The following is a 22666-nucleotide window of genomic DNA, read 5'->3' as shown; positions in this document are numbered from 1 at the left end:
AAAATAATCCCCAAGTGAATTTACTAGAGTCATCAAACTGTAAGGTGCCATTGAGGCCAGCCTCCTATTCTGTGCAAGAATCCAATTTAAGCTTTGATAGACAGGCAGGGCTGCAACGGGGGGGGGGGGGGGGCAAGTGGGGCATGTGCCCTGGGTGCTGCGCTGGGGAGGTGCCAAAATGAGTGCTGAGGGGGGCGCCAAAATGGGCGCAGAATCCATGTTTGCCCCGGGTGACAGAGACCCTAGTTGCAGGGCTGTAGACAGGTATCCAGCTTCTCCTTGAACATGTCTTCTGAAAAGGAGCCCATTACATTCTTCAGTAATTAGTTCCATTGTTAAATTGTTCTTATTCTTAAGAAATTATTACTAACATTTAACCAACTCTTCTTCCTGTAGCTTAAATTTATTATTCTGTATCCTAGGATGATAGGAAAAAAATGAAAATAGCCTTCTTTTCTTCAATATTCTTTCAGATATTTCAACTCAAGGCAACCTTCCCAGAATCTCTATTTTCTCTCCCCAGTACTTAAGTTTGTAGTCCAATATCTTTTCTGAATCTGATTTTGATTGAACCTTTTTTAAAGTGTAATGCCTAGAACTGGCAGGTATGCCAGATGCCTAGATACTGAACTCTGCTTTCAGTATCTTTTTTAGGAACTGCAACACATCTTGAGCTTTTTTTCTTAATAGTTACTTCTGTCATGGAATCATTTATCTGGTTTTATTTATTTTAAAAAAAGAGCACTTATTTTGAAGTCCAAGATACATGTTTCATTATATTCATCTTTAATCCTCAAGGGGCTGTTTGATTACTATAGAACAGATGATTAATTGGAACCTATACTTCTGTTGATGCATCTCAACACTGCATTGCTCAACTGCTGCTAAGCGTTCTTTTTCAGCCTATTTGGCACCCAGGTGTCAGGGAATCCACCTCAGATTTAACTAGATTGCTAATTGGAATGTCATTACATAGTTTGTCAAATGTTTGCTGAAATCACAATATTTTATGTGTACTGAAATCCTGACCCTACTAAGAAAGCTACTCAATCAAAAATATATATATAAGATTTGTCTGACAAGTTAACTTGTTCCCAATGAATTCAGAGTGCTCACAGATTAATCTCTTTGTGATCTGCTCTAGAATCTTTCCAGGTACTAATATCAGATTGCTGGGCCTGTAGTTTGCTGGATTTCTCTTGCTCCTCTTTGAGAAGATAATAACAATTTGTTCTCCACTCATATAGTACTTCATTTGTTCTCCAGGATTTCACAGTCAATATATCAGCAAAATCCTTCAGTACTCAATGAATTCAATTCATTCAGATAGTGTGCAGTCCTTAGAGCTTTCTGAGATTGGCTGTTTTCTTGCAGACATTTCATTGCCTGACTAGGCAACATCTTCTAGCACTGAAGATGTTGCCTAGTTGGCCAATGAAATATCTGCAAGAAAACAACAAGGCTCAGAGAGCACCAAGGACTCCACAGTTCAACCCTGAGCTACAGATATTCTCTTTGATTCAGACAGATATTCCCTGACCATGAATCTCAAGCTTAATCCTGCCCTTCACAATGGCCTAGTTAAATTTATATCCCCCTTTAGAAAAAGATAAAAGCAAAATAGGAGTTGAGGAGATCTACATTCTTTTGCCATTGGTAAGTATTAATATTTGCAATTTTAATTATGTACTTGGTATACTGATTCTTTTCTCTTTTTATTTTGAATGTATCTGAAGAAGACCTACTTTTTATCTTAACGTGTTTCAACTGCCTCAGGTTCATTCTGACCTTTAGCTGTTCTAACATCTCTGTAATTCAGAACAGCCTCTTTCATGGTGATCTGGTCTTCTTTCCACCTTTTACTTTGTTTCCTGATTCTAAGTTTTTGTGCAGCCACATTTCCTTGTTTTGGTATCATTGCTTTCTTTTTCCTCATTGCAATTCTGCTTTCAATATCTTTTTTAGGAACTGCAACACATCTTGAGCAAATTTATTAGTTACTTCTGTCATGGAATCATTTATCTAGTTCTATTTATTTTTTTTAAAAAGAACACTTATTTTGAAGTCCAAGGTACATGTTTCACTATATTCATCTTTAGCTTTCCTTAATTTTAAATAATCCAGGGTTATGTGGTCACTGTCAGGCTCTTGGACAGCTGCCTAAACTGAAAGAGATTGTTTTCCAGACATGATTCTCAGAGTCCTCTTTAGCAAGATTTATTGAGACAGATGGAATTTTTGTATATTATAGAAGATGCTTTCTGATTTTCTAACAGCTTTCCAATAAATCAGAGAAGGCAAGTCTCTTCACTGATAAAAGGGAGGTTTGCAAATGGTTGTTTATGTAACATTCTCACATCTCTATCAAATCTGAGAACTAAATCTTACAGTTCCTTTCTTTGAAAGATAAGCTGATAGCCAGCAGCTCTTGACCCAGAGTTGATACTTATGTAAGCACACAATACTCAGCTTCAAAGCCATCATGTGCCTCACAAAGAGTCTGTTAATTTGTAGAAAGGACAGGAAGAAAAAGTTATTGATTTGAACTAACGTGAGTATAAGAGTCACAGCAAATACACTTTTATTTTGGCAGCCGTCAATCAGCTGTTTAATTTGGACTGATTTACTAAGCTATGTCCCTGAGACTTCTGTCAAGTGCTAACCAAGGAGATCAGTTTAACAGTGTAAAGCTAAGATCTGAGATTTACTGCTGAGTCCCTGTTGTTGTGGAAGCCTAAAGCTCTTGGCAGCCCACTTCAACAGAAAGCAAAATTTTCCTAGAGTTTCTTTTGACATGATTTACTGAAATAGAATAGGATAAGGTTACAGAAAATGGAATGCTTTTACTTTAGAACTCAATTTATCTCTCAGCTAGTAAAAGTGGAATTTTTTCCCCAGTCTTTTACTAATGGCATCTATGTGAACTGACGAGGAGGAGGCTGCTTCATTACCTAGAAAGTGAAGAATGTCCAGGTCACTAGGATGTGAATCTTCCTTAGGCTCTTATATTGGCACTTTCCCCCAATCTTCCTCTTATGTTTATTTCATCAGCTGTGTTCCATATTGATTAGTCTCAAATCGAGGTTACCTGATCTTGTGCCTTCCCTTTTCCTCTAAAGGAGAAAGTTGTTATTCTCTGTGTTTGCAAAGGGCAATAAGCTAGTGTATATCACACACTGGCAGGGTTCACACACCACACTAAACCAGATTGATAAAACACAATATAAAATACAACTGGGTATAACATGTTACATCCAAAGAAATAAACAAGATTATGGCTTAACCTGATTGGCTGGTCCATTTGAGAATAGCTGGGTTTCTATAACTTCCTGAATCACAAACTGCCCAACTTTTAGACTTGTCTAGTATGTTATGTGAATCTATATTACACAGAAGTTCCTCAGTAGGTAAATCAATGGGGCATTTCATAGGAAGTTCTAATCTGACCAATTGTCCATTCCAAAAGCAGCAGTTATAAAGCAGCAGTACAATCTTCTGGCATCCTGTGACGACTTAAATCCCATAACATAAATGTTCAGGCTGAACTGCTTTGTTTTAGTATAGAAGCTCTTTGTTGTACTCAATCTCAGTCTCTCTCCCTGAAATTTAAAACCATAGCTTCTTGTCTTTTCCTCAAGATATAATACAAGCTCTTCTTTGGGTAGCCATTTAAATATTTAACACAGTCTGTCACTTACTCTTATACTGATAGCTGTCTTCTGTATTATTTTTCTTTCAGAACTGAATAATGAGTAGTATTTATCACCTCCATATGTTACTTGGTATTGATTCCAGGGCTATGACACCCATGAAAGGAATTAGTTTTTTAAAGTGCTTTCAATAATTTGCTAAAAGTTATTTGTTTACAATATACCCCTGCATACTGCAACCCTAGCACCCACCATATCCAGCTTGATACTAATGATAGCAATAGTTACCTTTCCTGTGATGCCAATGAAAATAATGTTTTAGAAAGTGGGCTGAGAGAAGCTACTATGAACATGAGTTGAGCAACAAATTGAATGCAAGGGGAAACAATCATATGACCATTTTACTACTTGCCAAGTTTAGAACTGATTTATTCCCTTCACATTCTCTCAATGGTGATTTAATTGCACAGGTAAGCACTAGGTATTTTGATTTGACATGGTACAGCTTTTGCTAACTTCAGTAATAATTGGAAAAAACTGGATTGACCCTCTTCTGAATGTTGTCGTTCTATGATGTCATCTTGTTCATACTGAATCTGAGGCTATCTTCCAATGCTGGTTTTATGAATTATTTGAAGGTGTTAAATAGGTTTTTCAACAAATGTGAAAGCCTATAGAGAACCTGTCTCTCTAATAGTCATACACATTTCCAGAGCAAACAGGTGATTTCATTTTTTTAAAACTTCTTATCTTTTTACCAAATTATTTTACCAACCTTATGATTGCAGGCTTTCAGACAGCTAGGAAGAGTACTTGTAAAGAGTAGCTATTTTGATAATGAGATATATGTAATGTGTGAAAATAGTTTAAATATCTGTGTAGGAAGGTAGGCTGTAAAGTAATTATTTTGGCAAAGAATGTTTGAAAGCAAACTTGCTGCTTTATGCTCAGACAAATAACTGTAATTTTACAGCTATACATACTATAAGAAACTGTAAGCAAAACCATTTGAGTAATTTTTGTATTCGATATGACTTGAACAAGAAATTCTACAGGTAGAATTTACTTATCAAAAGTATGAGCTCTGTCTCAGTAAGATTACAATTTAATTTTAAATGCAACAGAAATGCAAGGTGAAATATTAAAAAGACTGAGTTGATCAAAGGAAAATTATCAGAAAGTGAGATGATACAATGCAATAAAATTTAATTTTTTGTTTTGAAAACATAATGATGAGTACAAACCTGCTGCCCATTCAAGGAGAGAAGGAAACATGGGCAAACAATGAAGATTAAAAACTTAAAACTTCAGCCAGTGACAAATGCAGTTCAACTAGCTAATTGTAAACCCAGAGAAACGTTTCCTCTGTATTCTTAGTAATATAATCATTCAGCTATTAAACCTTTAAGGAAAAGGGATAATTAATATACATTTTCTTCAATACTGCTGCTTCTTAGGGAATTTTACCAACAAATACACATCTGTCTGATGCATGAATTTATTAAATTTATCTTCCCTATTGAAAATGGAAATGTGATGTTTAAATGGACATATAAATTAATATACACTTAACTACTTCCACAGAAATGATGTAAATTATCTGAAATATCCCTGAGTCATGTGAAAGTCTGGCAACTTGACTGTTAGTTCCAGACCCCTCCTGGATGGTTAAAGCCGCCTCTGGGATGACCTGTGGTTGGGCTCTAGAGGACTCTGGAGGAAGCAGATTATCTTGTCCCATTTCAGTTGGGGTTCAGGATGGAGACAGCAGTGGTTGCCCTTGTTGATGACCTATGGCAGAGCTGGGATGGGGTGGTGCATCCATCTTGGTGCTCCTTAGTTTCTCAGAGGCTGTCAATGCCATCCATCATGGTATTCTATTGGACTGGCTTTGGGCATTAGGGGTGGTTCTCTCCCTTTCTCTGTGGCTGGTTGTAATTGGTGTTGACAGGAGGTGAGAGGTTGCAAGGGGCACAACTCTCTCCTTTTTTGCTTAACATCTATATAAAACCACTTAGTGAGTCATCCTTTGGTTTGTGGTCAGGTACCATCAATATGCTGATATAACCAGCTATACATCTTGATCCCTGACCAACCAAGTGATGCTGTCAAAGTCCTGTCCCAGTGCCTGGAGGCTGTATGGACATGGATGGGGAGGAACAGACTCAGGCTTAATCCTCACAAGTGGCTTCGTTTGAGCCCCCTGGTTCCAGAGACCCTCCACCTTTGGTCTTTAATGGGGTTGTACCTCCCCATGCAAAACTGGTGCCAATCTGGGGGTCCTCTTGGACACACAGCTCCTGTTCAAGAAGCAGGTGGCAGTGTGGCCAAGAGAGTCTTTGTGCAGGGTTACCTTCTCTGCCATTCACGCCCATTTCTGGACTGGAAAGTCTTCAGATAGTTACTCATGCCTTGATCACCTCTTGATTGGATTATAGTAATGCACTCTGCATAGGGCTGCCCTTGAAGACCACTCAGAAGCTATAGCTGGTCCGGAATGATGGTTGTGTTGTGCATTTGTCCCCATTGTTTCATGGTTGCCAGTTGGCATCTGGGTGCAATTCAAGGTGCTACTTGCTACCTATAAAGCCCTGCATTACTTGGGGGGACTGCCCATCTCCATGTCCCATCCATTAAGCATTGTCATCTAGTGGGATCTAGGAAGCGTGCCTTCTTGGTGATGGCTCCTGCCCTGTGAATGATATCTCCCCAAAGATTTGTACTGCTCTCACTGTTCTGACCTTCTGTAACGGCTTAGGACCTTGCTGTTCTCTCTGGCCCTGAGCTAGAATGGGAGTCAAGTCCCTTTGGTTAGTTACTGGCTGCTTGGCTTGCTGGGTTTTTCTTTTAATGTATGTTAATTTAATTTTTATCTGTAAGCCATCCAGAGTCACTGTGGAGTCCAGTGGCCTCTAAATTGAAATAATAATTAAATAATAAAAAAAAATATTGAACAATTTTGGTCACTACACCTGAAAAAGTATCTAACAGAGCTGGAAAAAGGGCAGAAGAGGGCAACCAACGTGATTGGGGGGCTCAAAATGCTTGTGGGGATGTGACTGAGCTGTATAAAATTCTGCACGGCCTGCAAAAAGTAGACAGAAGTACAGTTTTCTTCTTTCTTCAAAACACTGGGACCTACTATATATTTTATCTTCATTCAAGCAGTATATAAAGATAAAGGTGATGTAATTAAACAAAAAAAACTATGAAAATTGATTTTGCAATAATTTATTCAACAAAAAATTAATTGATATGCCGCTTCCTTCTGTGGGAAAAGTAAGTATACCTTTGATTCTACTACCTGGTATTGCCTCTTTGGCAGAAACAACCTCAAGTAGGCTGGGGGGACTTTTTTCCCCACTTCTCCCTGCAGAATTTCTTCAGCTATGCAATGTTTGAGGAGTCTCTTGCATGCACAACCCATGTCAAATCACCCCAAAGCTTCTCAATGGGATTTAAATCTGGGCTTTGACTTGGCCATTCCGGGTCCTTCCATTTCTTTCTTTCTTTCTTTTTTAGCCATTTTGTTGGTGCATTTACTGGAATGTCATTGTAATGTTGCAAGGTCCACTTTTGGTTGAGCTTCAATTTTCTGACAGATGGTCTCACACTATCCTCAGCACCCTCTGGTACAATGAAGAATTCATAGTGGATTCTGTGATGATGAGCTGCCCAGGCCCTGATGCAGCAAAGCAGCCCCAAACCATAACATTTCCACCACTATGTTGTACAGTTGGTATCAGGTCCTTCTGATGAAACTCTGTCTTTGGTTCTCACCAAACATGTCTTCTGGTGCTGTGGCCAAATATCTCTATCTTTGCCTCATCTGTCCAGAGCACATTGTACCAAAAGTCCTGATCTTTGTCTAGGTGCTCATGAGCAAACTTTAGTCTTGCCCTGATGTTCTTTCTGGACAGCAAATGTTTCTTCCTGGAACGCTTCCCATGTAGATGTAATTTGTTCAGCTTCTTTCTAGTGTTCTTTCTAGGCTCATGCACATCAATAGCGGTGAGAGTTACCTGTAGGTCACATGATGAAATTCTTGGGTTCTTAGAGACTTCTTTCAGCATCTTGCATTCTGCTCTTGGACTGAACTTGCTGGGACGGCCTGGCCCGGGCAAGCTGACAATTGTTTGAAATCTTCTAAAATTGTAGATGATCTTCTGAACAGTGGAATGATTGATGTCCAGTTGTTTGGAAACCTTTTAAAATCCCTTCCCAGGGTCACAGGCATCTATAATCTTCTTTCTGAAGGCCTGAGAGAGCTCTTTCGATCCAGGCATGGTGATACCACACACTTCAACAACAAAGAGCAAATCAAACTAAATGTCATAGGTTTAAATAAGACAGGTTCCACCCAGATACTCTCTAACAAAATTTTAATCATTTGCATCTGATCTGGTACACTTGATTCTAATTTTAGGTATTTGACATAGAGATAAATGCAACAGTGTACTTACTTTTTCCACATGCAAAATCTGTATTTATGTTTATTTTAATTGCACAATGGACTACAAAATGTAAATGGTGCATATTATTTGTTATATTATATCCCCATTATCTATCAATATTGTTGAAATGAAGATTAAATATTGGTATGTTGAAATGTGTTGAAAAAGTAAAAAAAAAAAACTCAATAGAGTGTACATACTTTTTCATACGACTATATAATGATTCTTACCTTACTGGCAATAAAACAATTTATCTAGCTGTGTCATGTCTGTGAGATTCTGATGTAAGCAAATTCCTAAATATGGGATGAAATGTCTAGAGAATTGAAATTTATTGTTGTGCCTGTCATGAAGTTTAACAGCTGGAAGGTGGTTTGAAAGAAATAAAAGGAAGCATTTATTTATTCAGCACATAATTAAGCTGTGAAATTCATTACAGGACATAGTGATGGCCTGTAAATTGACTGTCTTTAAAGGCGGTTGGATAAATTCATGGAGGACAAATCTATCAACAACTATAGGCCTAGAAGATTAAATGTTATTTTGGGTTGGGGGCAACACATTTCAAATATCATTTCCTGGAAAACAGTGGCAGAAGAGGAATATGTCTGTGTCTCTTGCTTGTGAGCACCCCAGATTAACTACACTGAATTAATTTAAAATTATTACATTTAAATCAAACTTAGTCTTGTTATGGGTCTCTAGTCATTCAGGTTTATTCTCTGGAGTATGGCATGCCACTTGATTTATGACCTTCAGCTTGAAGTAAGATTCCCTACCACTGTTGTAAAATTCTGAGTTAAAGAAAGAGGCTGTAGCTTAATGGCAGAAGATAATATTTTTCATTCAGAAACTCCCAGTTCAATCCTAGCATTTCTTCTGGAAAAACTATATGAAACCCTAGAAAGCAGCTGCCACCCAGCACCAACAGTACTAGAACTAAATTGATCAATAGTCAATAAAACCTTATAAATGGCACCTTCCTTTTCCTTCCATTTTCAATAAGAAAGCTACTACTGACTTTCTCAATGCAATAACTAGGAACTCTGGAAACTACTTTTGTTGTTGTTGTTCAGTCATGTGACCTTTCGTGACCCCATGGACCATAGCATGCCAGACCTTCCTGTCCTCCATTGTCTCCCAGAGTTTACTCAAATTCATGTTCATTGCATCGGTGATGCCATCTAACCATCTCATCCTCTGCCATCCCCTTCTTTTGCCTTCAGTCTTTCCCAGCTACTAGGTAAAGTAGGAAACTACTTTACCTGGGAAATTTGTGCAAATTACATTGGTTGCCTTTGAGATGTTCGGGGGAAACTACTGGAGACAGATAACACAACCAAACCATTTTCTGTCTGAATATATATAAAATTGTCTGAGTTTTCCCCCTCTTTCTTTCTTAAGAACATGGAGTATAGTTCAAGGAGTCCTCCTCTGAAATCATCCTTCTCAATCTGGCATATTCCAAACACCATACAGATTGGAAATTCTAAGAACTGTGGTCTAACACATACAAGGATGCCAGATTGGGAAAAGACATTTTAAATCAAATCTTGTATTATATGGACACTATTTCCACTGAGACAGGTATCTTTTAAAGGCAAATTTTCACAGTTGATGATGAAACAAACTCTCAAACTGATCCTTTCACTTTCCTGACCAAGCCCAATTGTCACATCGCAGCTTGGTCATTAGTGATCCCTCTTCCAAACCTCCTGGCTTTAACCTGCCTCGCTCTGTCTGGACGAAATTGAACAGAATCAGATGTGATACTGGAAGGAGTTCCTGTGCTCTGTATTAATGGGGCTGGAAAGATTCTCCTTGTTGCAACTGTGGTGCCGATATGCAAACTATTAAACATATTGTGCAAGACTGCCCACGACGTGTGTTCCCTGGCTCCTAAAAAGATCTCTACGAAGCAACACCAGAAGCAATCGCCTGGATAGCTGAACTGGATATCCAGTTTTGAGGCTACTATTGTATCCCTTCAGAAGTTCTATATATAATAGTGTGGACTGTGTGTATATATATTTGCCTTTCTCTTATCATGTACTCATCATACGCTACACACACACACACACACAAACACATAAAGCCCAGGATGGACAATTTTTTTTTTCCAGGCAAAGCCACTTACTTTTGAGTGGCATGCGGGGGGCACGTCCAGGTAGTGTAACCACTGTTCCTTTAACTCTGAACTTGCGAACTATGCTTCCAACGGTGTCTCTAGGAACATTCAGTGCCTTTGCTATCTTTTTGTATCCTGTTCCTTGTCTCTGAAGGGTGATGATCTCTTCTCTTACCTTTTTGGACCATCCTTTTGACTTAGCCATACTGTATTTCTAACATGCAGTCAAACATGACACTCAACAAACCCCTAGCCACTTCAGGTATTTCATGTGTTCCAGCTCAAGCACACCTGGTGCAACTAATGAAGTCCTTGATTAGTTGCATCAGGTGTGCTTGAGACAACACCTGTTTTGCATACTATATGTGTGCTGTTGTGATGGATTCTATTCAGGGGGTTGAATAATTCTGAGACTGGAGAAGTCGTTATAAGTTGCATTTTCAGTTGAATTTGGAGATACCACTTGAAGCATTTGTTGTGTTGAGTTATTTCAATTGCTTTTGTCTGATTTGTTCATTGCAAACAGCTGAAAGTCTGTACATTTTGACAATCAATGTCAAATGATTTGCAATGGGGGTTGAATAATTTTGCTTACAACTGTATGTGTTATTTATTAGCTATAAAGCCCTACATGGCTTGGCACCTAACTACCTTCATGATCATCTGCTTTAAGTAGAGCTGATCTGTCCAGAATGTGTAACTGAATGCAGATGTTGAGGGTTCCTCCATGTGAGATTTGGGTTGGGGGACCAGGAGATTATGTTTCTCAGTTTTTGCTCTAACCCTATGGAATAGCTTGTCCCTGGAAAGCCAGATGGTACCCTCCCTAATGGCCTTTAGAAAAGTGGAAAAACCAGAAATATTTTAATTTGTAACATTGCTGGGGAGTGGGTACCAAGGGATGGGGTTGCACTATAGTTTTAATAAAATGTTTTGTGGCTTTTATGATTCAAGGACATGTAATAAAATATAAATATTACAATCAATAAACAGATGTTCTATTCCTATCAGCCCCACTACTTAAACCAGACTATGAAATCAACTCCACAGGAAGGCTAAGACTATTTTTATAGAGATTGGTTATAATAACATAATCTTGCAAGTGACACTGTACTGTACCTCCTTTCCTTTTAATTCAGTGAATTAGGGAGGTGTCTGTCTAAGCCACTTCTGGATGTTATCAGGATGTTCTGGGCTTAAAAATGTTTTAGCCTCTTTTGCGTCATGGCCAGCTTAGACTCTGATGAGGAGACCGACAATGAGCAGGTCATGTCAAGAAAAAGAAAATAAACTGATTCCTATGATGTAATACAGGTCTTACTCCTATGCTACCCATCATAGTACATTTAGAAGGCTAATTGCCATAGTATGTTTAGAAGGCTAATTGCCATCTAAACAGTATGACAAAAAGTTAATACATCTCTGGCTTGAAAATCATATTCTGAAAGTACTGATCATCAACACTGCTTCATCACATTCAGTGCAGGTATTGAATGAGGTGCCACAAAGTTCATCCCTGGGCCCTGTACTCCTCATCATGTTTAGAAATAACTTAGATGAGGTGGTGGAAGGAATGCTTATTAAATCTGCAGATGATATAAAACTGAGTGGTATAACTAGTATCTTATAACACAAAAATAAAAACAAGCTTAAGAGACTAGAGAGATGGCTGGAAATAAATTTCTCAGTAAAAAGGAAGCCAATGCACCAATATAAAATGGGGAATATCTGCCTGGAGAATACTACTCATGAAAAAGATTTTGGAATAGTAATTAATTATAAACTGAATCAGCAGCAAATGCAGTTTGAGGCATGAATAGAAATACCATTTCTAAATCATGGAGAATAACTGTTCAACTGTATTGTGTATTGGTCAGACCCAATCTTGAGTCCAGCTCTGGGAACCATACTTTAAAAAAGGATTCAGACAAAGATGACAGCTTAGAGAAAGGTAACAAGGATGATCAAGAAACGTGAAACTAAGTTCTTGGACAAGAAATTTAAATAAGTGGAAATGCACAACCTTAAAAAAAGGAAGAAAATGAGAGGGAAATGATAACATTTTTCAACCACCTGTAAGGATGTTGCACATGGAATGATAGGACAGGACATAGAATAATGGATTTAAGTCACAGAGTCCAGAGTCATCGCAACATGAGATGGACGGTGAAGAAATATGATAAATAAATAAATAAATTTAAGTTACAGAATAAAAGAATCTTGTTAAGAGTAAGAGCAGTGTGACAGTGGAAACATTCCCCCAAGGAGATGACGGGCTCCCCTTTTTCAAGCAAAAGATAGGCCACCATATATGGCATATGTTTTAATTTGGATTCTTACAAAGAGCAGTGGATTAGGCTTTATGAACTCAATAGCCCCTTTCAAGTCCAGAATTGTTTGAAAACAAAACCTTAGCACCCCATATTGTATATATTTTTCTGATCCTTTGCAAAATATATCAGGGCAGTTGCTATGAGGAGGAGCTTCACAGCTGGAGTGATAACCTTCTTGCATTTAAAAATATCTGGCAAACTGTAACTGTGAAATTATAGCATGCTTGCATTTTTGTAAGCAGGCTTTTTTCCTATTAGCTTTAACAATGTTTGTACATTGCTGCAATGACTTGAGGTCTGACAACAGTTACAGACAGATATTAGAAATGGGAAAGGGTAATAATGGAAAGTAATTATTGCCTTGAGTCCAGTAACCAGAAGTGAGGCAAAAGTTCCTGCGAATTGGGAAATGAGCATTTTATAAGCAACATAAAGCTGCAGTGCTGCAAAGGGGAAGAACCACATTTGTTACAGATTGACATAAGTCAACCATACTCTCCAAACCAACTGACTTTGTGAGTACAGACAAGTTTGGAGCTGCTTCTGAACTGCTGTGAAGTTTACAGATTCCCTAAGAGCCTTTATTTTCGGAGGTTTGTGTTCATCTCTTGGAAGAGAAGTGTGATATAGCCTTATAATTTAGGACTGAGACTGATCGTCTGGCAAAATGCACTGGATAGCAGGAATAAAGCCTAGGCAGGTAATCTGAATAAAATAAATCATTATTTGAGCTACTGTTAAGGAATGAATCATAGCAAAATAAAGACCAGTCTGAGGGATCCATTGAAATGGAGTTTTCAGAGCCACAAAGAAAAAAGGAGTACAATAGAACATTATGGAATGCTCATCAATTAATCAGAATAGTTATGCAGATGCAAATTCAAATACTAAGAAGTATCATACCCATCAAATACCACATGAATGACCAGTGAAGTTTTTTCACTAGAAAAGAGCATAAAAACTGAGTATCTCTCTCGAATTCCCCTTTGATTATAAAAAAATCATTTGCAAAAATTAGATTAATCTACAAAGCTAAAAAAATAGCAAACACCAGGATCTGCAATTCTATTAACATAACTGAAAGCAAGTAATTACACAATTGTGTAATTCTATAGGACTGATTTCAAGTAAATGTATTTACAGTTGGAATGGAAGAGAAATCTAGTTAAATCGGTAGCTGTATACAGAAATAAAATGGCAAATAGGACTGAAGGGCGATAGTACATTTGGAAATACATGCAACTAGACAGTAGCTTGCACCTACCAGCAATACAATATAATTGATAGATTATGCCAATGAGTTTTTAAGTGGAGGAAATTGCACAATGCATCTTATATTTCCTATCATTAAAAAAAATCGAATTACCCAATGAAACAGGCACAGTGATAATTACATCATCAGTCCTGCCTTTTTATTTGAGAAGTGTATATATTTGTGCACAAGTATCCCTCTTTCCATTCTCTTCATCTTCACAGCTTTGCTCTAATATAGGCTGTTTTGAATTTGAGACTTTCAGGGTATACTAAAACTCCCATAAAACCAGCTGTAATTTTAGTGGGTACTAGTTTGCCACAACAGTTCCCTCCAAGACTGCCTTCTTTTCTCTAACTCACCAATGTAAAATGTCATTACCCTATTTCATACAATATTCATACAATGGTAGATAATGTAACAGGTATTCAGAACAATATTTCTCGATTATATACATATGCAATAGGAGGGTTTCTTGCCCTTCTAGACAAGTCTAATTCTAAAGTATGAAAAAGAGGACTAAAGCTGAAATCATGACAATGACAGCTAGAAGTTCCTAACAGGACAAATTTACATAGTTGAGCTATTTGGAAAATGATCCCTTTTGTTCACATGTCTGACTTTTCATCAAAAAATAAGAAACTGTTCCAGGTGCTTTTTTAAACAAAAAATTATGTAACAAGTAGTTTTAAACAATTTCTCCTACTGAAGCCTACAAACAATGGCAACTAGAACCAGACTTCCTACAATTTCTCTTGTACACAGAAATATACATTTTCCTTGCAAATATACACTTATTGTTCTACATATATTAAATTTAATATTTTCTCAAATATGTTCCCTGCTTATTGAATTAAAGTAACAGATAAAGAAAACTGAAATCCTGTATATCGTTACCTTGAAGTAACTTTTCACTAAAAGAAATGGGACTTGCTTCCAAGTACAGAATGACCAGGCTGGGAGACTCTACAGACAAACTGCATCATTACAGAGCAGGAAAAGCTAGTCATTCTGGTGAGCTTCACCCTTATTCTGAATCTTAGTCCAAAGACTTCAGAAGTAACAAATGAGAATTTGTTTCGATAAAGCTTTCAAAAGTTACACAGAGTAATTTTCCAGCTAAGAATAAGTACCCAAGCAAGTCACAGATTTAAAGCTTCCTACATACAGAAGTCCAGGACGCCAAACAGTTGTGACTATAGGATCACTGTATCTGAAGGGACTGGATAGTCCTGGGTTGACATAGTCCCTTAAAATAAGGATGCTCTTTGAAATAAAATAACATCTTTTTTAGGCCTCTGGATAATTCTTATTGCATCTCAAGTATTTTTGTTCAGGACAAAAGACATAATCTTCCATTCATGTGTTCAAGCCAGTCTAACAAAAGACTATGTTCTTATTTATAAAGAGCTGTCTATTCGGTTTCTTTCAGTTGTCTTAGGAAGTGGGGGTACTTATGAAAACTGAAGTTGTAAAATTGGGGGTCGGGGAGGGGAGAAACAGACTATGATGCCAGTGAGTTAATGGATAGAAAACATGATTGCACTGAATTGTTTCATTTTCTAGGACCATTCCCTAAGAGTGCTTCTAAGTCAAAGAAATGTTTTTGTATCTGCTTTGCAAAAGAAAATAATGGAAACCACTTGCTTTGAGGGTAGCGAATTTCTTGATAAGAGACTCAAGACTTGTCTTCGGGGGATGGGGGCATACTTCCTCTTGAGTCGTCGTCGTCGTCGAACAGGCATGTGGATCACAAAGAACCTGCCTATGTGAATGAGCCTATCAATAAGACGCCAATCCAGGCACATTTCATTTAAGTGTATTAAATCCACATGTTTCATTATGTCTCACTAAGCGACGAGTCTTCAAGTAAAAAGCATACACGTGTCAATCAGACAAAGTGCTGCCAGAAGTAGAAAAGGAGAAGGGCAAAAAAAATTACCCGCTCCCGAAAAACCTGCAGATTGTTCTGGGAGGGGGCGCACACGGCGACTCGCTAAGCGCAGAGGGCAGCGCCGAGGCACCAGCTGTCGTTTGCGCGCGGCTCCCCGCCGTCTTCATCCACCCAGCTTCGCCACCCCCCTCCCCCAAAGACCTGCGAAGTTAGACCTCGGCGTTCCCTGGCGAGCCTCTCAAGCAGACGGAAGCCTCCGCCTCCTCCTCCTCCCCGCCGGGCGGGTCACATAGCCCCGAAGGCCAGGACAGGGAGACAGGGCCGCCACCCGAAGAGGCGGAGGATACCGCCGGCACCCTTCGGCTTCGGCCGCAGAGGGGAGAAGAGCCGGACAGCCTTCGCAGAACCCCACGCGAGACTCCTGGACTGGGCGAGGCGCTTCTCCCGGCAGGGTCCAGCTGCTTCCTACCCCACTTCTTCCCACTCACCTGGGAGCGACCCCATGGCCCTCCGCCCTGTCCCTAGGAGCAGGTCGCCTTTTCCGCCACTGCCGCGGCTGCAGCCGCCGCTGAGCCCGGGAAGACGCCCCGGGACCGCATCCTCTTTTTCTCTGCAGCTACTTTCGCCTCGCCGCTCTCGCTTCGCTTGCTCGGCCCTTCAGCCCCGGTCCACTCTTCCGTCTCGGCTTTGCTGAAGCCGAAAGCTCGCTCGCTCGTAACCCTCCTACGGCTCTGCCCGTTGTCTCACGCCGCACGCTTGAAACGTAAAAGGCCAGCCAGGCTCATCCTTGCCCGGGCGGGGAGCGAAGCGCTTCTGCTGCTCCCGCCTGTGCGGATCCGAGCGCGAGAGAAGGTGATTAAGCCCCGATAAAAGGCAGTGGCCAGATCCCATTTCAAAACAGAGCGGGAGGGAGGAGCGGGGAGACGTGTGGGACGGCTTTTTTTTTTTTAAGTTTATTTATTTCCAGGAGGATCCTCCTCTCCAATCTTGACGCAATCCCCAAGCGGCTCGGAGGGGGTGGAAACCTGTTCCATCTCCGGCGGCATTTGTCAAAAGCCGAGGAAAACTGCCGCCGCAGCAGAACCTCCTGGCGATCAAGCCCTTCACCTTACCCAAAGGCACGGCTGGGCGTGCGAACTTCACCCCGCAAACCGGTGTTCAGAAACACACTGGCCCACAAACTTTAGCATAAGAAGACATTTCTTTCTTCTCCGTCTCTCCCATTGCCAGAACATTTTTCTTTCTTTCTATGATATCTCTGTGGGTGAACCTCAAACTAACCAGCCTTATTGAGGCCCTGTGGTTATTTTATGGTGTAGTGTATTTTACAAACCTAGGAAGTTAATTCAGTCCATCGTGGTTATCTAGGGAGTAAGCCTCTCATGGGAATATATACAGCAGGATCGGTACAATAAAATGCTATCAAAAGAGAAAGCATCCTGAATCCGAGGCAAGAGGTAAGGGAGCTCCCTATTTTTTGCTGAAGGAAAATGGCTACCCTGGTTTGTCTTCTTCTTGGTCTCCCTTTGGAAAGCACCCTTCATAGACAAAGACAACTTTGAACAAATACATTGCGTATTTCAATAGCTGGAAGACCAGCTTTATTTATTTATCAATCAATCAAATTTCATAATGCCCATCTCCCCCAAAAGAAAGGTGGTGGCTGTGGTAGTTACAGAAGAAAATCTATGCGTGAGGACACGCACTGAGTGAAAAATCAGTTTCATGTAATGACAACACACAAATGCAAGATTGTGCCTGATTCTGAAAGGAACCTCTGGTCTTTGTAAGATAAATACATAGCAAGGCAGCTGGTTTAATCCTGAAGTTAAACCATGGGACATGAAGATGAAAACCTAAATGGCATGTGGTAGCTTTGTCAAGCAGTCATCTGTCAGCAAATACGTCAGGGGCATGATCCAGCCAATACAGAGTACTTTTGATTACACTAAGAGAAGTACATGGTCAAGTCTTTTCCTTCACAGATTGTAAAAAAGGTTGCATTATCTTCTCCTCCTCTTCCTCCTCCTGCTTCTCTAGAGGCCTCCTGACTCTAGAACCATTCTGGACAGCTTACAGTTTAAAGCAAAAACTACAGAGAAAGAATTTGATGTGTCCAGGTTTTATCAACTTTGTTTTTGATTTGATACATTCCGCTGGATCACATCTAAGAGGTATACCATATCTGGGCTGAAAAAAATGTGGTCACTCACTAAGGGGCAGTAAAGGGCCATCTTGGCTGTTGCAGCCCAGGTATGGTACCCTACCAAGAAAAGACTTATTTCCTGTACAATGATACTACATTGTTTAAATGCACAATGGCTGAAAAATAATTTTACAGATAGTCCTTGGCTTATGTCCATTTGTTCAGCTACCATTCAAATATGGTGATGCTGAAAAAAATGGCTGTATGACCAGTCCTCAAGGTTCCAGCTGTCGCAGCACACCTGGCCATGTGATCATTATCGGGGCACTCAGGTACCTGGCTCGTGGTTACAACACTGCAGGGAGTGGTGGTCACATGATCACCATTTGTAACCTTCCCTGCTGGCTTCCCACAAGCAAAGTCAAACGGGAAGCCAGCAGGAAAGGTCACAAGTTGCTCTGGTAAGTTGCTGCTTCTTGTAGCACCCACCCCGCCCATTCCCTTGCGGCCCTCCCAGGCCCTGTACCGGCTTCTCACAACTCCCACGTGGCCTGTGCCGGCCCTCCCCAGCACCCATTTCCCCCCTGCGGCATCCCCATGCTCCTTAACTGTGACTTGACCCCTGCCTCTTCTTGCTTAACAACCCACACATCTTGGGGTTACAACGGCAATCAGGACTGCTGTTGTCCTGTGACATTGTGCTTTACGCCTGCATTACTTAGCGATGGCAATCCCGGTCCCAACTGCCGTCATAACCCGAGGACTACCTGTATTTCCTTGGGATGTGCATGGTTAGGGGATAGGTGTTACTTGCAATATAAATTATATCAGTATTATTTGCAATGCAAACAATACTGATATAATTCTCTTAAAGTATTTATTTTAAAAGTAAGACATAATTTCAGGAACAGATATATACAGGCATGGCCAAAAGTATTGGTATTGCTCCACATAGAGAGATATTCTGTATACTTTGTAGGTTTTCTCCCCCACTACTTTCCTATATATATTTTGTATAATTTGCTTGATGAATAATTTTGAGTAAAGACACTATATTCCTATTATGGAATTTTGCCACCCTCGTACACTCTTATTGAATAGTTCATGGATAAATGGAATCCTTTATAGTTAATGCCTCATAAAGTACCCATTTCAGTTGTGAAAATGCAGAAAGAAGAACTGAAGTGAGTGTTCTGTAAGTATGTTATTGGACAAAATGGAGCAATAAAGGTTTAAATTGGATATGCATTCTTGCCAATATAGGATTTTATAATCAAATTACTAGTACAATAATTTTTTAAAAAACGAAGTGCCATGTGAAAATGGCCCACAAAGGGATAGTGAAATACCTTGTTCTTAAGGTTTAGAAGAAAACATCATACTCCAACAAATTGGTTTTAAATCATGGAAAACTGACCACAGGAAGAGAGAAAATCTTTATGTTGTGTTTTATCTAGCGGTAGTCCTTGTTTAGCAACCACAATTGGGACCGGCAACTCAGCTGTTAAGTGAAGCGGTAGCTAAGTGAAACCGCAACTGTGCTTATGATCTTACTTCAGCTTTCCTTTGCTCTACAGACCTGCAAAGATTGCAAATGCGAGGATTGGTCATAAAGTTACTTTTCATCACCGTCATAACTTTGAACAGGCATTAAACAAGGACTATCTGTATTACACAAATTACTCTCAAAATATATTTCTGAGAGGAAGAAAAGATGTGTTGGAAGGTGTGTACAAATGCTCCTGCCTTTCAGCAGGATTGTACTATTAAATTATTTGCCCCTCCCAATCATACCTCACCCAGAGTTCTTACTTGAGGCACAAATGACTAGGCTCAAATTATCTTACTTTGGATACATTATGCAAAGATCTAGCTCTCTGGAGAAGGCTCTGATGCTGGGAAAAGTGGAAGGAAAGAGAAGAAGAGGATGACCAGCAGCGAGGTGGATGGACTCAACCATGGTGGTGTTGGGTGAATGGTTGGAAGACCTGAAAGACCATGTTAGGGACAGATTGTCATGGAGAAAATCTATGTGGTCACTAAGACTCAACAATGACCTGTTGCCACATAATCAATCAATCAATCAATCAATCAATCAATCAATGTAATTAAAAATTAGTCACAAGGAAAGCTCCATTTTAACACAAAGTACACGTTTTATCAGCAAGTACATACAATTCCAGTCAAAGTTGGTGGAAATTACAAAAGTGCATAGAAAGCATAATGTATCCCCTGGCTGGTAACAAGCTTGCAAGGTAAACAGTGAAATTAAAATTTCACTTTAAGTGAAAGAGCCTTCTTTAATTCATAGCAAAAGGAGCTGGCTGGCTGGCACTGTGTCAAAAAAGCAATGAAGTTAGTTTGCTTCTCTAGTGAATTGGAAATAGGTTTTGAGAAAACAAATGTCTTATGAAATACATAGAAAGAAAACATAACTTAATATGGCACGTTGCTTCTGAGTATAAAAATTCATATGCGAAGTATGCACTTCTGGAAACCTGCTAACAATTTACATTCCAGTCATAAAAGAGCCCAACTTTAGTTACAGTCAGGCACTAAGCGACAGCTCCTGTTTTCCTCCAGCCAATATGGTGATAGCTTATAGTATTTGTCAGGACCTCTCCTCCTTTTTAGAATTCAAGTTTTAAACCAGATTTAATTGGGCAATCCTTCAAACAGAAGATGCCTTCTGTTAAAGAAATGTCTTCTGTAAATTGGATGCATTTCCACCCTGCTGTAACCTTTCCTGTAACTTGTTTGTATTTTTTTTTTGTTTTTGCTAAATTTATCAATAATCTATTTTTCTTTTGAGCCCTACCATGCTTCATTCCAGTGTTGGGCACTGCAGATCCAATTCCAGGTTTTAACAACATGAAAGTACTTACTGAATCTCAAAATGAAAGTTGTTTAATTAATCTCAGATTGTAAAATGGGCAGACATGTGTGACAGCATATGCAAACTGAGTTATGAATGTTGTGGCCAAAGTATACAAAATGCAATGTCATTATATTCTAAATTAAAAAAAAGAACTACCACTCAATCTGTATTTTTGGAGGCAGCCCTGTGTAAAATAAAGGCAGAATATGTATATATTCTCCATTACATCCACACATTACCTTAATAAATCAAGATTATACCCACATGTTGTGCTGCTGCTAAAATTACCATTTTATACTGCAAATGGTGAGAGAGTTCAGATAGACTGAAGATTAGAAAATGATCAAAGTCATAATGGGAACTAATATATAATACAGTATAAAATAAAGACTATAAAGTGACATCATTTGTTAATCTATTAGATTTATATTTCATTTTTTCACCACTGAAAACAAAAAAATTAACAAATAAACATGACCTATAATTAAATGAACATACCATGCACACAGAATCTGTCATAAATGGAGGGATGAGACAACAGAATAAAATGTTGAATAAAATATTGGCTTAACTGCATACACATGAAAGAATGGCCTTTAACTATCTGCTAACACATGGTTGCAATCCTATTCCCTTGTACGTGCCTATAGAATATACCAATCCCAACATTTCTGTATACAGTTGCGTAAGTACATCCATTAGGTCTCATAGTTGCAGGAGTCTGATTTTATACATTTGATAATAATTCAATGTAATGTGTATATTTTCCTTAGGCACATTATGGACTGGCAATAATTAGATATTGAAGATGCTGAACTTGGATTATAGAAAAACTGGTATTAAATTACTGTGATAATATTGATTAATGTAATAATTCATCTAGGTGTTTAACAAAATAGTTATCTGTCTTCCTACAATATCCAGTCAGCTCCCCCTGCCAATTATTAAAATATAAAGCATATAAAACATCATTACTGCAATGAAATGAAAGTACACAAGCTAAATTAATAAACATAATTAAGTATGAAAATGATTCATAAGGCTGTAAAGGAACAAATGCAGATCAATACAGAAGATGCAAAAACGGACAAAGAACAAGGAATTTGTAGAACAAAGAAGGAATTTCTAAGGTAGTTCCAATTCCTTTGCCTTCATATTTATCAGAATAAGCCTGTACACGCAGCTTAGAGAAATTATAATTCCAACCACAAATTGGACTAAAACTGGACCCTATCCATCTTTACTCAGAAATTCCACTGAATTGAAATGGGATGTTTTTCCAAATAATTTGCCAATATGATGGGTATGAATTGAGAGGGTGTGTGTGTGCCACTCCTCTTCTGAAAGTCTATCCAGCTGGTGGGATGGGAGAGCAGCAAGGACTTTAAATGGTCCATTTGTCCATCAATCAGTTGGTGCTTGGACAGCAGACTGAGCACGCATAAAGTTCATCTCATCATACCACACTATGATATATGGTATATGACATTGTTTCTCTATATTGCAGTTCTTTCTAAGTGGACATTTATACACATAAATTAACATTTTCATTTTTCATACAAATCTGTATCCTTTTTTTAGTTATATATTTGCCTTTTTTGAGAGAGAGAGAGAGAGAGAGAGAGAGAGGATCATGTTGTTTGCAAAGGATCAAAACTTTATTTCTAACTTTTCAAACAGAATTTTACAAGGAGTCTTCAGTGAAAATGGACGTGAAAATTAGGAAATTAGCTTTGCTCCTGTGTGTTACAATCATAAAAATGGGATGCAGTTTGCAAGCAGGAATGCTGATGCTGGGGGGATGTAACCTCCCACTGGCAGCAACTCCTATCTCATATCACATTAAGTAAAGGATTCCTCCCTTGTCATATAGGTTAAGGTTCCAGGGTACCATAATGCTCTTGAAACAGGTTGAATGGTAGTTTTTGTGC

General features: G+C 39.0%; 1 protein-coding gene across 2 annotated transcripts in view; it reads right to left on the bottom strand.

Annotated features, from left to right (window-relative positions):
• SULF2 (sulfatase 2) overlaps positions 1–22666 on the bottom strand; it is a 328818-nt gene that overhangs the window by 105259 nt on the left and 200893 nt on the right. Inside the window, exon 1 of one of the 2 annotated variants that reach the window (XM_063297103.1) lies at positions 16200–16580. The exons of the other annotated variant lie outside the window; for it this stretch is intronic. Within the exon in view, the coding sequence (XP_063153173.1) occupies positions 16200–16215 (16 nt within the window). The 5' untranslated portion in view covers positions 16216–16580. Of the gene's footprint in view, positions 1–16199; positions 16581–22666 lie in introns of those variants that run through there. 2 annotated transcript variants of the gene reach the window in all.

Source organism: Candoia aspera, chromosome 3 (genome assembly GCF_035149785.1).
Source record: "Candoia aspera isolate rCanAsp1 chromosome 3, rCanAsp1.hap2, whole genome shotgun sequence".
Classification (NCBI taxonomy): domain Eukaryota; kingdom Metazoa; phylum Chordata; class Lepidosauria; order Squamata; family Boidae; genus Candoia; species Candoia aspera.
This window is presented reverse-complemented; position numbering and strand designations above follow the sequence as displayed.